This window comes from Phaethon lepturus, unplaced genomic scaffold (assembly GCF_000687285.1).
Source record: "Phaethon lepturus isolate BGI_N335 unplaced genomic scaffold, ASM68728v1 scaffold17932, whole genome shotgun sequence".
NCBI classification, from domain to species: domain Eukaryota; kingdom Metazoa; phylum Chordata; class Aves; order Phaethontiformes; family Phaethontidae; genus Phaethon; species Phaethon lepturus.
The window spans coordinates 56,090-71,665 of NW_010522833.1; the positions used below are offsets into that span (position 1 = coordinate 56,090).

General features: G+C 36.7%; 1 protein-coding gene across 1 annotated transcript in view; it reads right to left on the reverse strand.

Annotated features, from left to right (window-relative positions):
- HERC2 (HECT and RLD domain containing E3 ubiquitin protein ligase 2) overlaps positions 1–15,576 on the reverse strand; it is a 98,290-nt gene that overhangs the window by 35,438 nt on the left and 47,276 nt on the right. Inside the window, exons 46-61 of the mRNA XM_010281953.1 lie at positions 14,637–14,735; positions 14,373–14,541; positions 14,135–14,260; positions 13,290–13,398; positions 13,001–13,140; positions 11,140–11,330; positions 9,247–9,352; positions 8,983–9,074; positions 8,232–8,407; positions 7,625–7,736; positions 5,759–5,840; positions 5,519–5,662; positions 4,857–4,947; positions 3,218–3,395; positions 2,675–2,756; positions 2,421–2,592 (exon numbers count right to left, since the gene is read on the reverse strand). Coding sequence (XP_010280255.1) covers positions 2,421–2,592; positions 2,675–2,756; positions 3,218–3,395; positions 4,857–4,947; positions 5,519–5,662; positions 5,759–5,840; positions 7,625–7,736; positions 8,232–8,407; positions 8,983–9,074; positions 9,247–9,352; positions 11,140–11,330; positions 13,001–13,140; positions 13,290–13,398; positions 14,135–14,260; positions 14,373–14,541; positions 14,637–14,735 — 2,069 coding nt within the window. The remainder of the gene's footprint in view (positions 1–2,420; positions 2,593–2,674; positions 2,757–3,217; positions 3,396–4,856; positions 4,948–5,518; positions 5,663–5,758; positions 5,841–7,624; positions 7,737–8,231; positions 8,408–8,982; positions 9,075–9,246; positions 9,353–11,139; positions 11,331–13,000; positions 13,141–13,289; positions 13,399–14,134; positions 14,261–14,372; positions 14,542–14,636; positions 14,736–15,576) is intronic.

The window sequence follows — 15,576 nt, forward strand, 5'->3', positions numbered from 1 at the left end:
AACTTCCCAAATCAAAATATTTCATTTATCATTGGGATTAAACACAAGCAGCAACTACCAAAATCTTCAAATCTGAATTACAAAGTCCTAAAAATGAGGATTACTGCAGTGTCCTGGTTTCAGCCAGGACAGAGCTGGTTTTCTTCACAGAAGCTAGTGTGAGACTGTGTTTTGGATCTGGGATGAGAAATTGTTGATAATGTGCTGATGTTTTGGGTTGTTGCTAAGCAGTCAAGGACAGTCCAGCTTCTCGTGCTGGCCTGCTAGCAAGAAGGCTGGGGGTGCCCGGGGAGCTGGGAGGGGACACAGTCGGGACAGCTGACCCAGGCTGGCCAAAGGGATATTCCCTACCATATGACGTCATGCCCAGCACATAAACTGGAGTTGGCCTGGGGGTGGAAATCGCTGCTCGGGGACGGGCTGTTGATCACTGGGTGGTGAGCAATCGCTGTATTGGGCATCACTTGTTCTTGTACATTCCTTTGTTGGTATTATTATTGTTGCTTCCTTCTCCCTTTCTGTCCTATTAAACTGTGTTTATCTCAACCCATGAGGTTTTTTTTCTAATTCTCTCCCCCGTCCCACTGTGGGAGGGGGAGTGAGTGAGCGGCTCCGTGGTGCTTAGTTGCCAGCTAAACCACGACATGCAGTTCTACGACTCCATAATTTTTCACCTCAGTATAGAACAGGCATCGTTATGACTATTTTTTTGTGTGTAGTACAACTGTGATTACATTGAATTTCCTCTGTTGCAGAAACATTGCAATTATAAATACTTAGAAAATTGATGTGTTTTGATAGACTTGGACAGTTTTATACTACTGAGGATAAACCTAATAATAACAGACCCTTTAACAAGTCTACTCACATGAAAAAATACACAGGAACTAACATGTTTTCACAATTGAGTTTTTTCACACTGTTGCAAGCCTCAGTATAGGTTCTCAAGCCTCCATAATTTAAATTCTTCTAAAATTGTTATACACAAACTGCACTAAAAATATACATTACTTTTGTGTAAGGTAAACACCTTAAAATGCCTCTAAGAATGTCAGTAAAGAAGAAAAACAACCTGAGATTTCTTCCACTGTGTTTTTAGTAACCATTCACTCAGTTCTGCTGCTCACCACCACCAACACCAATTTTTCTCAGGAAAGGTTATGTTACACTGGAGGTTAATACGATATATACTGCTGTTGCCTACCTGAAGTTATAACACAATAGTTGTGATTTTTCCCTCAAACCAGTACAAATTCAAGACGATAAGAATATATGTTCAGAAGCAACTCAGACATCCTAAAATGCAGACATGCACAGAAGATACAAACCCAAAAAATCTCCTTGTAGACCTCTAATGTCATGAAATAGCTGTACATTTTATGACTAGATGTAACAGTATTAAGACAAACTGGGGGAAGGAAGGAACGAACAAGGACTTTGCAAAGAGTTCTTAAAGACTGCCAGATTCCCTTTTTCTCTTATTCCTTTTGTCACTACAAAAAAAGATTTAAAAGAGGGGGGAAAGCGAGAGAAATAGTGTCCAGTGGCCATTCGCAGAAATGACATGTCTGCTAAAAGTTCTTCTCCCTTTTAAGAATAGAAGTAACTTACAAAAATGGAAGTTTCGTGGATTTCTCTTCATATTATTCATCAATTGCCGACAAATAATACAACAAAAAATGACCATTTTAAGTCTTAGTTTTGATACACATCAAAGTATCAGGTCATAGTTTCATTACAAAAGGATGGGGTAAGACCTTGATCTGGTTAGAGCTCTGAAGCTGGTCTGCCATACAGTAAGCTCTCAAATTTTAGAGGAAGGATTATGAACTCAAAAAGCCAGATTTGTGTTCAAAACAAAGCAGAAGCAAGCAGACAAATAGAAGAAAAATAAAAAAGGTTTCTGAGTAACTCTCAGTGATCATCTCCTATCAGTTCTTGCTTCCAGGCATCATTACTGACAACTCAGTGGCCTTCTGAGTAGCAACGAGCTCTGCAGACACTCTGTATTTCCAAGGAAGTGCTTCCCATCTCCTCTGAACTTTAGGTTACATCCTTACTCTACTACATCCTTACTCTCTCAGTCTCTGCTTTAACTGTAGCCTACATACTCCAAACTACGATTCTCAAGCTCTCTTTTTCCCCACTCCACTCCAAAGTCTTGAATTAACATTTCTTGATACGCTCCATTGCCCCCAAGAGAGGGAATGAACTTCCCCTTCTTTCACTAATTCAGTAAGACCCAGGCATCCTTACAGAGTACATGCTACAAGACACAGCATTAAAGTAATTGAAGAGATCACGGCTTGTCTCGAAAAGCTGCCAATTTAAAGACAAAGCACACAGATAAAGGCACAGATGGAGTTAAGAAAGTCAAATAGCAATTGCTTTGTTAATACTTTCTGGCAAATGTAACATACCATGTCCATACCACTCCTGACTTGGTCAGTGCCAATGAGAACTGTGCACCACACTCAATCTGACAAACGCCTTGGCCATTCAGTCTTTCAATGTTCTGAGGAATGTTGCATCCTTCACTTCCTCCTCGTCCCAGTTTTCCAAAATCACCATCGCCCCACGAAAACACCAAACCTAACAAACACCAAACTGCAGGTCAAACAATGATCACAGTATTCCCAGACACTAGAAAGCTTCTGGAGCAAGACATTCCTACCTTCGTCTGTCAAAGCAAGAGTCTGAGCATCTCTGCTTCCACAAGCAACCTGAATGACTCTGTGGCCAAGGAGCACTTTAACCTACAAAACAAAAAAAGTTAAACAAGACATTTCAAAGAAATAATGTTTAAAACCTTACAGGCATTTTCAAGCTCTTATGACTGATTGTGTTCATTGTGCCCAGTCTGAGCATGCCATTTAGGCACAGGATTACCAAGCCTTGCTCACTCAGGATCCAACCTTCCTACATGACAATAGTACCTTCCAGCTATGTATCAAAGGAAATGCAAGACATCAACGTTCAAAACAGCACTAGGCATTCCATATCACTTCACAAGAAAAAGAAAGAGACTGGATCTTTCCAGTCTTTCCGAAATAGCTTGCCTGTTATTAGAGGTATGTGTACCAAAACCTAATTTAGATTACTCCAAAATGATGTCTTCATACTGCTTTCATGGTTTTTAGCTTTACTTCAGCTTTATTTTATCATCATTTAACAAACACTTTCGTATTTCAGCAGAGACAAGAAACGTTTATTTTACCATCTTAGGCTTCAGCTGTGTGGTATTATCTCCATGTCCTAGCCTTCCATATTCTCCAAGACCCCATGTATACAGTTCACCACTAGAGGTAATGGCAGCACTGTGGGAACTACCACAAGCAATATCACGGATGCGTTTGGTCTTCAACGCTTCTATCAACCTGGGTTTATCACAGTTCCTAGAGAAAATGAGTGAAGAATTCATTGCATTAATTATGAAAGGGTTTCACAATATACACCAACCTTCATAATCCAAAAAATTTTGTGTAATAACTAACTGTAGCCTAAAGATAAAATAAGATGCAACGTTATGATTCCAAGATGTACTCTTTAGTAGCACCATAAATCTAAAGGTTACACTATTTTAATGTACTTCAAACTTTGTTTAAAGAAATATTTTATGTATATGCTGCAAAACTTAGGTGACAAAGCCAAAATACCGAAGTGATGAATCAATTAAAAAGAGTATAATACAAAGTAAAAACTGATATCCTGTCATTGCCCAAAGTTGAATGATTTGTTGGAAGTAATTATTTCTCCACTCTGTGGACACAGAGCCAGACAGTAAGATTAAGAGATGACACTCCCCTTCCAACTCTGCTTTTTACAAGAGAGAAATTAGAACTGGAATTTACTGTTAGGCTTCTGTGAGAGCAGTGGAAACTTTCACTACTCATATGATTACAATATTCTCTAAATTCAGGGAAGAGTTTCAGCTTGAGGTTTTCTAATATTAAGAGTGGCTCTGATGCACAGTCAAGGTTTTATAAAGTTATGCATGGCCTCCGGAAAATTTTCTCCCATTAAATGTCCAAGAGTTCCAATATCACTTTTAATAAAACAACAAAAAACATGAGGCAGTTGAACAATAAACAAGAGTACTGCTCTAATCTGGACTTCCCTTTTCATTGATCTGACACATTTATTTGTTGTCATATAATAACCATCTGCGTTGGGCACTAATTTTTTTATGTATTCTGAGCAACTCTTCAAAATATACCAGAATGACAAAGATTTCCCCATGGGTTATGTGTGGGTTTTTTTTTTTTTCCTTTCAAAACATTGTTCTGTGGTGCGTACAAAGAAAAATCCTGAGACAATTCAAATTTTCTTCAAAGCTGTCCTGTGGAGGATTAAACTATGTGTTACTGAAAAGTGTAAGAAATTTATTTCTGGCTAACAAGTTTGTAAACAGAAGTCTAAAGAAAAGGGCTACAAAATATTCTGTCAGGCTTACATTATGAACTGTTACAGCTCAGGTATGTAAAACTGCTATTGTTTTATACCTCAAAGCACCTCTGTAAACCTTACCTTAGATAAAGTAACCAAAAATTCTATGTCCAAAAGTGTACCATTTCATCAGTGACATTCAAAAATACTAATAAGGACTTTATCCACTAAGTACATTTTGAAGTATTGCACTAGTTGAATGGCTCCTTTTTAAATGACTGAAGACTGCTACAAACGCTGCACCATAAACTGAAATACACGGATTAAAAAAAAAAAATCCTTTCACAACACAATTTTTTACTCCCATTGTATTAAAAATCCTGTCACTGTCAATAGTGGTGGTCAGCTGTCTTATAACATGCAATACAAGCGTTCTCTTACTAAAATACAGACAAGTTTGATATCCTTACATTCGACTGAAGTGACCAAGTTTTCCATCATCTCCTTCACCCCAAGAAAATACCTTTCCGTCGACAGTTAAGGCCATAGCATGCCGGCCACCTGAAAGCATAAACATAAATTTAAATTTTCAAGCTCTCAAGCAGGCAGCAGGTCCAGCAAAAATCTCAGTAATTTGACACTGTTGTACTTCTACAATGTAATTGTGCAAGCCTTTCAACACAATACACATTACTAATTTTCTTCTCTTATGTGATTTAAAACAAAACACTTTTGTGAGAATATGTTTCATGGCACATTAAAAAAAAAGTAGTAGTCACTCAATTTGCTATTTTCAGTGCTGCAAGAAAAAAAGAAAAACCATGCCTAACCTTTAGCAATATTCAAAAATGAAAACACTTTCTTTGGATCAGACTGAAAAACTATTCAGAAGTTACCAAATTTAACTTTCAGCAAGTAAGAAACTGCGTATGGTTTAAATTCACAGATGTTAAGAACAAACCATTAGATTTAATCTAATACTTTATGCAACAGACAGTATTTAACTACCTGTATTTATTTTTAAAAATATCAGATATGCTGAGGCATCATAGCACCCAGGAAAATTGCAAAGCAACTATTTTCAGGCTTAATATGTTACTTTTATGTATATAAGAATAGCAATAGTCAGTACCTGAGTGAACAGCCACCTTCTTTACCACATAGTTACTGAGCGCTGTAATCTGGCGAGGAATAGGCACAGTTCCACTAGATATTCCTAAACCCAGCCTTCCATTTGTGGCTTCTCCACAGGCATATACTTTACCCTCTACAGTCACTAAAATGAAGAAGAAAGTTTGAAACACCATTATGTTTCACAACTGGAAATCTGTTTCTGCCCTTAAATAAATTATTTATTTTAAACTTATACTACCTGCAAAAAGGCTTTTGGATCCTCCAGCTACTTGTACAACATTCAAGGCAGATAGGGTTTCAGAAAAAGAAGGGACCTTTATCTAGAGCAGACAGGAAATAAAGACCATTACAATACACTTAAAAGTTTTATACTTTAAAAAGAAGAGCTATTCTTAAGTGATAAACCAGTTAATCTAACAGGTACTTTTTTTTTTTTTATAATATATGAAAGTCCTTGTATTATTCAGACACTTCACACATACCAGTTAATATACACCAGGCCAAAGACAAACCAAGAAAAAGCATTTAATACTGAAACCATGATAAATACAAAACCTGAGAAAAAATGAAATGTGATATAAACAAGGATTTTAATTTCAGTGAAGTCTTCTTGAGAAAACTGAACTCAGTTTTGAAGAAAGGCACAACAGCAAAATAAATCTAGCTAAAGTGTTAACCAACACACTTTAAATCAGCATACAGGAACACAAAACCACAACTGAGTTTTTCAGCAGAAAAATGCTTTAGCAATCTGGATCAGAGATCAACTCGGTGCAGGGAAGCAACCTGGAAACCTATTTTCTCCATAACTATAAAGAAGTCTTTTGTTCAAGCTGTATATATATATATGTTAAAAAAAAAAAAAAAGAAAAAAGACATCAGCAATCCCTTTTCAAGTGTTTTAAATCAACATACATTCAAACTTGGATATATCCCTTATATAATAAAAGTTGAGTAATTAGTTATTTATTTTTATGCAGCTACAGAGATAAAGTTTCTAGCAGATGTCTTTGTTACAGTATATGGGAAAAAATTTGAAGGACATGTGAAAAGCCTTAGTTTTTAAATTATTATCCTAATTAATCAATTTATGCATTTAATAATATTAATACCTGTTAAGACCTCAACGATAAAGCGTGTAAGTTCACATTAGCATGTTTTTTCCACTCAAAAAAGTTTATCTTTACAGAATTAGTTCATATTTATAGAGGTATCTGATTTTATTTTTTTTTATTCCCTTTGTTCTTCCATTTAACTGTTCTCCCCTTTTCTAGGTGGGAGGGAATCACTTCAGTCAGAGCCATAATTCTGCCTTCAACAGTTTTGGAGCAAGAATGAACTGAAATCCACACTTCTGCACTGAAGCCTTGAGGGTTTTATGCACCAATAAATACAGGATGGAAAATACAGTAACAGTTAACTTTTTGTTTCTTGAAAGGCACTCTACTGATACAATAGCATATGTTTTATTTACAACCTAAATTAAAGAAATGCTCTCTTAACTATTCTTAAATACTTTTCAGATTGTTATTTTAAATTGATTCAGCATTCGCCATGTATTTCCCATCTTGCATTGTATTAAAAATTATGGTTGCACCCAGGGCCGAAATTCCTCCTGAATTACACAGAATTGTAATCAAGTTACACCAATCAAAAGATTAGAATTCAACTTTTTTTTTCTGATTACTGCACCAGATGCAGGTACAAGTAATACACAGAAAAGTTCACCAATATCTTCATTTCATGCATTCAAACTCAAAAGGAACAGAATATGTATAATGTGCTATAGATTTTTAGAACAATTAGTTCACTATCATCTAAAACAAATGATTAAGTGACTGCTAAAAATCAAACTGAATTTCAGAGTAACAACCAAAATGCAAGTTTTCTCCAATTTTCCACCCAGGAGACATCTATATGTCTTAACAAGTAAAGTAAAAACAGTAAAAAGCCATTAAAACCTATCCAAAGCTCTTTGTAGCTTTGGATAATAAACTTTAATATCCTGATTAAATCTGAATTAATTTTGAGTTGTGTGAAGACGCATACATTTTATTTTTAGTTGTGTCTGTTTTGTACTAAAGTATGAAAATAACAAACATACCTTGGAGCCTTTTAGCCCTCCCAATTGGTCTTTGTCATTCAGTCCCCAAACAAAAACTTTGGTTCTTATTGTAGCTGCCGATTCGAGCCCAGCTGCCTTCTTTCTAACAAGACTGAACATATTGAGGAAAAAAAAACCAAAAGTCAGTTTAGCAACCTGCATGCTATAGCATAGGCACATTTTTATTGTACTTACTGATTTTAGAGTTTGGAATAGTTTCAGTACTCAAACTACACCACCACAGTTAAGTGGTGGCTATAATAAAACAAAAACAAAAATCCAGAATGTTTTGCTGAGCAGTAGTAAATATACACATGCCACACATACCAGATATAAACACATAGAGTTTTTAGCTAGGTTTTCAACTCCAAGTACATTGCAGAAGCAGAAGAGTTGTACAAAATGCTACCATCTTACCAGTGTGATAATATTATAGACGTTATTTATCAATAAATGACCTGCTTACAATTCTGACAAACTAGGATACTGATTTCTCTTTACTACCATTCAAGCTAATTAAGCTGCTCTTCTTACAATAATCTCCCATCCGGAATATACAGACACGAACGTTCTTTATCATTTCCCCCCCACCCCTGCAGTTACCTACCTGCCGGTGTTAGCTTTATCATCATCCTCTTCCTCATTATCAGAAGCAAGGAAAGGGACTGCAGCCAAATCTTCATCCTCTGCACGTATACGTCCCAGTATGCTGAGGCCATGTATTTTGCAATCAATCCCAGAGCTTCTGCACTGCTTGATTGCAATCTCAATATATCTGTGGTACTAAGAAGAAAAAACTAAATTGCCATCTTTTGGGTCATATATAACTTCATAAAACATAGGAAAGAATTAGAACTTTTGCTTGACTTTGTCACCTTAACAAAATGAATCTGTAATTTTAAATATTTGGCTTTTCAGCCCTACAAAATTCATACTTTAAGATAAATATATGGCCTCACTAATTTGAAAATTATTTCACTTCCAATCTTCTAAAAAGTCATTATGCATGCCTCCTTGCTGTTCCTGAAAAAGATCAAAATTACTATCCAAAATAAGCCACCCACCAAAATTATCCCCAGATTTAATTTTATTGGGTTGTCTTCTTGGTTCATAGTTATATTGATTCACATCCAGAAAGCTACAATATCTTTACTACTAAGGCTATTACAGAGCTACACTGTGATTATGGTAAAACTTATCAGGATAATTAACTTTACAAAACTCCCAGAAATAGTGCTAATTTAAAGAAAAAGTAAAAAATCATGCTTTAATAATCACAACAGTGCTTTTCATCCATCTCTTACAGCAAAATATTTTTCTGTTGCATACAAGAGTAGTTGCTCACAAACTTCACTTACTTCTGTACAATCACTGAGAAGAGGCACTGTGGTATCTGTAGGATTTATATTGATTGTCTTCAGCTCTATAAGGTTATTTAAGGAATTCCCCCCTAGAAAACAAAACATGGAAAGAAAAACATTGTGAAACAAACACCTTATCTTAAAAACAGGCACTATGCATGCGAAATAGATGACTATGTTAACTGAAACCACATAAATACCTACTGTTGAATGTACCAAAAAAAATATTTTTCAATACATCTCAGAGATGAGAACACATACCTGAAACTACAACTAAAGAAGGCATGTAGCTGCTGTCTGCAGGGTCCACTATCATCTTTAGTCTATGAACAAGAACATCTGGAAAAATCTCCAAGCGAATCCAGTGCTAGGGGAAACACACAGAATTTCATTTTCAGATAGTATCGTTCAGACCACCGTATGGTTAAGAAGAATAAACGTGCGCTGTTTTTGAAGAAAGCATGAAAAACGAATGGTAAGTTCGTAAAGCATGAAAAACAAACGGTACATAACAGCTACAATGCATGGGAACTGGCCAAAGGAAAACGACCTTGTGAACTTCTCGCCTGTCCAACATCCAAATACAAGAGAAACAGTTGCAGCAAATGATTTCTTTCACCTAAGAGCAATGCCACTGAGAAGACTGAGAAAGCACAATACCATTGGAGGTCAAGAAATGGGACATAATGTAAAACTCTGGTTACAGTCTGTAGACAACTTGAAGGAAGTGTACTTGGGTATATTCTGAGCAGGGCCATGAACAGAGCATCAAAACACACTGGACAGAAGCCTAGACACAAATCCTGGTGCCTAGGCTGGACACAGAGCAGTGCTGCAGGCCAATAAAAGTGGTAAACCATAAACTAAGGAATAATGCTTTTTATAAATTATCTGGATGCAGGAGTCCAATGTACGTTAAGCAAGTTTGCCAATGACACTAAACTAGCAGGAACTGTGAACTCCCTCGAGGGTAGAGAGGCCTTACAGCGAGATCTGGATAGGCTAGAGAGCCAAGTGACAAATTCTCCACCTGGGACAGGGTAATCTCGCTTATACATACAAATTGGAGCATGAGTGTCTGGAGAGCAGCCCCATGGAAAGAGATCTGGCGGTGTGGGTTGATAGCAAGTTGAATATGAGTCAACAGTGTGCCCTGGCAGCCAAAAGGGCCAACCATGCCCTGGAGTGCATCAAGCATAGCCTAGCTAGCTGGTCAAGGGATGTGATCATCCCACTTTACACCACACTGGTGCAGCCTTGAGTAGCGTGTACAGTTTTGGGTGCCTCAATAGAAGAAGGACAACAAACTAGTAGTGTGTCCAGAGGAGGGCAACCAAGATGGTGAAAGGTCTCAAGTGCAAGACTTATGAGGTCACTTGGTTTGCTTAGCTTAGAGAAGAGATGGCTGAGGGGTGACCTCATCACTGTGTACCTCAAGGGAGGCAGCAGAGGGGGAGGTGATGACTCTTTGGTGACAGGACACAAGGAAATGGAATGAAGCCGCATCAGGAGAAGTTCAGATTGGACATTAGGAAAAGGTTATCCACTGAAAGGGTAGTCAGTCACTGGAACAGGCTCCACAGGGAAGTGGTCACAGCATCAAGCCTGTCAGAGTTCAAGGAGCATCTGGACAATGCTCTTAGTCACGTAGTTTAGTTTTAGGTAGTCTTGAAAAAAGCAGGGAGTTGGACTTGATGATTCTTATAGGTCCCTTCCAACTTGAGATACTCTATGATTGTATGTAAGTGAGGGAGCGCTTAGAGGCAGTTTTAGCTAGTAAGAACATAAGTGCTTTCCATATTGCAACAAACTCACTTAAAATATAATCAATGTGACTGTTATGAACACTTGTCATCAGTTATTATACTAAAAAGGCAATTATAACCATATAACCAACTACAGAATATAATAATTACCCTGTATTTCAAAAATCCCATAAGTTCCTTATAATTCACATGAAATAATTAGAAAGCAAAGCTTTAAAAAAATAGGCACATTTACTATGAGGAAACATAGTTTCGTACTTCAGAAGTCTGTTTTTACTACTGTTCTATCTTACATGAAGATAACGAACAAATATATTTCTCTAAGGTAAATACTTATCCTCTTAAGGAGAAAGCATGCCAGAACATACCAGTTACGGCTTGAAGTTACCTTTCCTTGTGAGCCAGAAGACTGCCAGCACTGCTCACTACCATCAATAAGACGTGAAGCCTGATTCACAGAGGATGAGACATTCAAATTCTTAACTATTCTTGACCAATCATCCAGTAACATTCCCCGCTGGCTACTATGCCGTCTCTTTAGCTGCTTTCCAGAACGCCCACAAAACACCGGAGACTGACCTGCACGGTTAAATGAAATGTTAAGCATGTACTTCTCAAAGAAAATTGCTTTTATTAAACCCATAAGCAAGGTGAAAGGAAATATAACAAGTCAAAGATTTCAGGTATGTAGTCTAAAAGTAGAATACAGAAGTATGTCCCATAGGTATGGTAATACTACTCACACTTAAAGGGCATAGCTCAAGATAATTTTTTTTTTTTTTTCAAAGGAGTTTCAAGCACTTTACCTGACTACAAGTTTTCATACCTGTCATTTGGGATAGTCACACTTTCTATTCTTACACTAATGACTGATTTGTACTAAGAAATCAAGCATAATTTAGTAAAAAATAGCATTAAAAAAATTAAGAAAAAATTACTCTCTTCAGTAACGTAAGACACTAAGAGTAATTCCTAAAAATCAAATGATGAAACGTTACAGGGGCATGCATTATTTAAACTGACAAAATCCTTAAAAGACTAACATTCTTATCTAAATAGCCACTTGAAAGGGTCCTTCCTTTTGAAATACAAATCAGAATTTATGACGATATATACTTCAAAATACAGGCCCACACCACATGAATTTTGTACACCACCACAGCATATGAAAAATATGCAACCAATCCTCAACAGAAATCACTTGCCAGAGAATAGACATAGCTAAGTTACAACACTCAAAAATTCCAAATCTTGTTCAAGAATGAGGTGGGTTAGCTAGTTGCTGTTTTCCTCTCTGCAGAAACTCACTTCTATTTCCCTTCACTGATGTCTGTAGCTTCTGGAAAACCTGACTAAAAGAATATTGTAACTCCTCTACGCCACCCAGGGCAACAGGAAGGATTACAGATTCATACCATACCAGCTGTACAACCATATTAACTAATTTCTTAATGGAAAGTCTTTCTTGCCCTTTAGACAAACCATCATACACACACAATGCATGTTCATGATTTCTAGCAGGGAATTCGTTTTATTCATTTCCCAAATCAATTAGACTGGTTACATGTAAATATGAAGAGGTTTAGTCCAGAAGCCAGCATCACCTTGCAAATACTAGGTATCAGGTGGATTTTTAGACAGGTGGAGAGAAAAGAAATAAAAGCTAGTGTCAGGTAAGTTTTGCATAATAATGCAAAACCCAGAAGTTTTGCATCTGTTCTTGCCCTAGAAACAAAAAATTCTGAGTCTTTCAAAAGGCTTCCCTTTCCTACTACACCTCCCTGGAGTCTCCACATCATGGAGGCAACAGCCATCACACATTGATAGGCATAATTGATAAAGAGCAACTGAGCTCTAAGAAGGTATCTTAGGTATTTCAAGCTGCACCTGCTGTCATGAGGATTCCATTCACCTATGTTTTGGCTGACAGCAAAAGGCAGGAGGATCAAAGAGTTCTAAGTTTCACTCTCGGTGTAGCTGAAAAACTCAGGCCTGACATAAAGAGTTACTATAAAATAGACGTATTTTTTAAACTTTTTTAACACTACGAAGAAAGCTTAAGGGTTGATGTTTTTGTGTAGTCCACCACATGCAGTTATAGCAGTGCTATGATCTGTTTTGTTGTCTAGAGGGTCAATCCAAACACTAATTTCATTATGTTAAGGAGCTGAAATTTAAGACCTGTTTTTTAAAAACAGACTCAAGGCATTTTAAATATATCTAAGAAACACTTAGATTCTGAAACTTACCTGGTTCATTTATTCTGCCAAAAGTATGTCGGGTGTTATGCTTCCTGTTTTTAAAACAGGTTTCACAGAAGTCAAAATCATCACAGTTTCTGCATTTGAATCTTGGCCCATTGATAGGAAACATCTGACAGCCATCACACCTGATTTCATAAAAGAAGGACGAGTAAGTATCTTTCTAGCAGTTTTCATGGTACAAGTTAATTGTAACACAAGTCAACATAGCGGAATCAAGACAATAAAGCTAAAGGATAACCCATACACATTAAGAAAAAAGTAAATCATCACTTACGTGACTCCAGGATGAATGCTGGGGACCAGTTCCATTTCTGACAATAAGCCAGTCCAATGAGACTGCTGAGGAAAGTCTACAATGACATCTTTTCCATTGGCGCTAAAAGCTGTGACAAAAACACGCAGAAACAGGTGTTGCAAATCTCTGTAAAATGGTGCAGAACATGTCCAGTGCAACATCAAAGCCGAAACACGTAACAAAAGTTAACTTTTAGAAGTGATCTTTTATTTTAATGGAACTATGTATTGACCTGGTGTAGAGGAAAAGGAAGTTCTAAAGATTTTTAAAAGTTATGTATTATTCTACTTAAACTCCTGAATTATTTTTTTTAGAACAGTTCCCAAAGGAAGAGAGCACTTCTAAGCACAAATATAGTATGACCAAAATCTGTACCTCTTCAAAGAATCCAAGCCCCACAGATTACTTCTATAACATCCCTTACAGCTTCACACTAATGCATCCCACTTTCTCCTCCCTTCTATATGAAGTCTTCAAGTTATATTGACTTCTTAAAGGAAAAACATTTGCAGTTCATGCAAAGTACAAATCAGAACTACAATAGGAAGCTGCACAGATTCTTAAAAGACCCTTGCTATATGTGAGTGGAGTTGCTGAAAAAGCAGATGAACACACTTAAATTGGGCTGCCACAGAGTACGTGTCTATAAATTAATTTGTCATAGTCATCAAATGTATTCTATACTCTCTTACCATCATGCAATATTCCGTAAAACAGGGTGATTTGCAAGTGTCTCTAGAAGATTCTTTCCTTAAAGACTGTAGAAAGCCTGAGTGGTTTCCAGTTTTATTATCTCCCTATGCCCCATTTTGAATGTACATTACCTTTGACAACTCCCACGCTTCGGTGCGTAACAGATCCCCATTTGTATTTGGGTGTGGTAACAGAGCTTTTCACACGCACTTTGTCACCTATCTTGATATGAGAGGCAGAACTCTGGGGTGGGAAACCTAGGAGTTGCAAGAATAAATGCATGGTGAGTGGGTTTTTCCCCCCTAGAAATAGATCTCCCTTAGTGTATCATTCAGTTTTTTATTAAAAAGCACTTAGCAGTGAACTTACCTAAAAGCTCAACATGGATATATCTCACCCAGTAAGTACCACCCTTCTGCTGCCAATCACACTGTACATTCAGGTCATGCAATCCATCTCGATCCAGTTTAATAACTTTGCCTACGTCTCCTTCACAAACCTCCTCATAGGTTCTGCAGCACCTAACCATCATCCCCACCTAGGGAAAAAGGACAATAAAATGCCATGGCTATGCACAGACTTTTGTGCCAGAAGGAAAGTAGTTTCAATATAGCTTTTTATCATCATGCTTACCTGAATATTCTCCCTCACATATACGGCATAGTCATCATTACTTAAGAAATCAGCTCGTTTCTTATAGGTCTGGCTCTCTGTTACAACAGCACCACTTGACTGGAAAAGAAAATCCAAAATAAACATGTAACAGTTACAAAATTTGTTTTCTATTCAGATAAATACAATTGTTAGCAGAGACTGAAGATAACCCAACAAAAACAAACACATATAATATCCAAGTTGCATGCCAAAATGGGAAAAATCTTCAACATGCTGTAGGGCTAATATTTATGATCTACTTTACTTTAAACTTAAGTTTAGTTTCCAAAATGACTTGCCAAGGAGTGTAGCTGCAAATTTTCAAAATGTGTGAAGCAAGCTGCAAGTTGCTTTTATGAAATCTGCTTGCCAAAGAAAATTAGAACAAAGAGTATTTGTGAATAATCTACTTAGCCTTGCAGATGCACATTCACATTCCACTGTTTAGGCTATGTGTTTGGAGAGGAAAAACACAAAAGAATGGTGAATAGTAATCTTCTACCTGAAGTACACTACTAATTTTTTTGTTACATAGTACAGTGGGATTTAAAGTATTCCCTTAGAAAAACAAGCTGACTAAAAAGATAAGATTGTAGTTATCAGAAATTATTCCTTTCAAGATTTGATTAACTTTTTAAGAGAACTATTGCATTCCAGCTGTAACGAGAATTTCTAGAAAACTTCATTCTGTTTTGAGCATTAAATTTTTTTTTTCATTTAAGGCAATATATAGCACAGTTTCTCACTGCAATACTGATAAAGATATCAGAATTCAATGTCAAGCTAATTGCCTTCAAAATATAACGCATTTATTTCAATTACAAAATCCCACATTTGCCAGAAAACTCAACATAACTCCTTAAAAAATAAATAGAAAGATGGGACCCATTTCATTTTATTGTCAAACCTTCACTGAAAC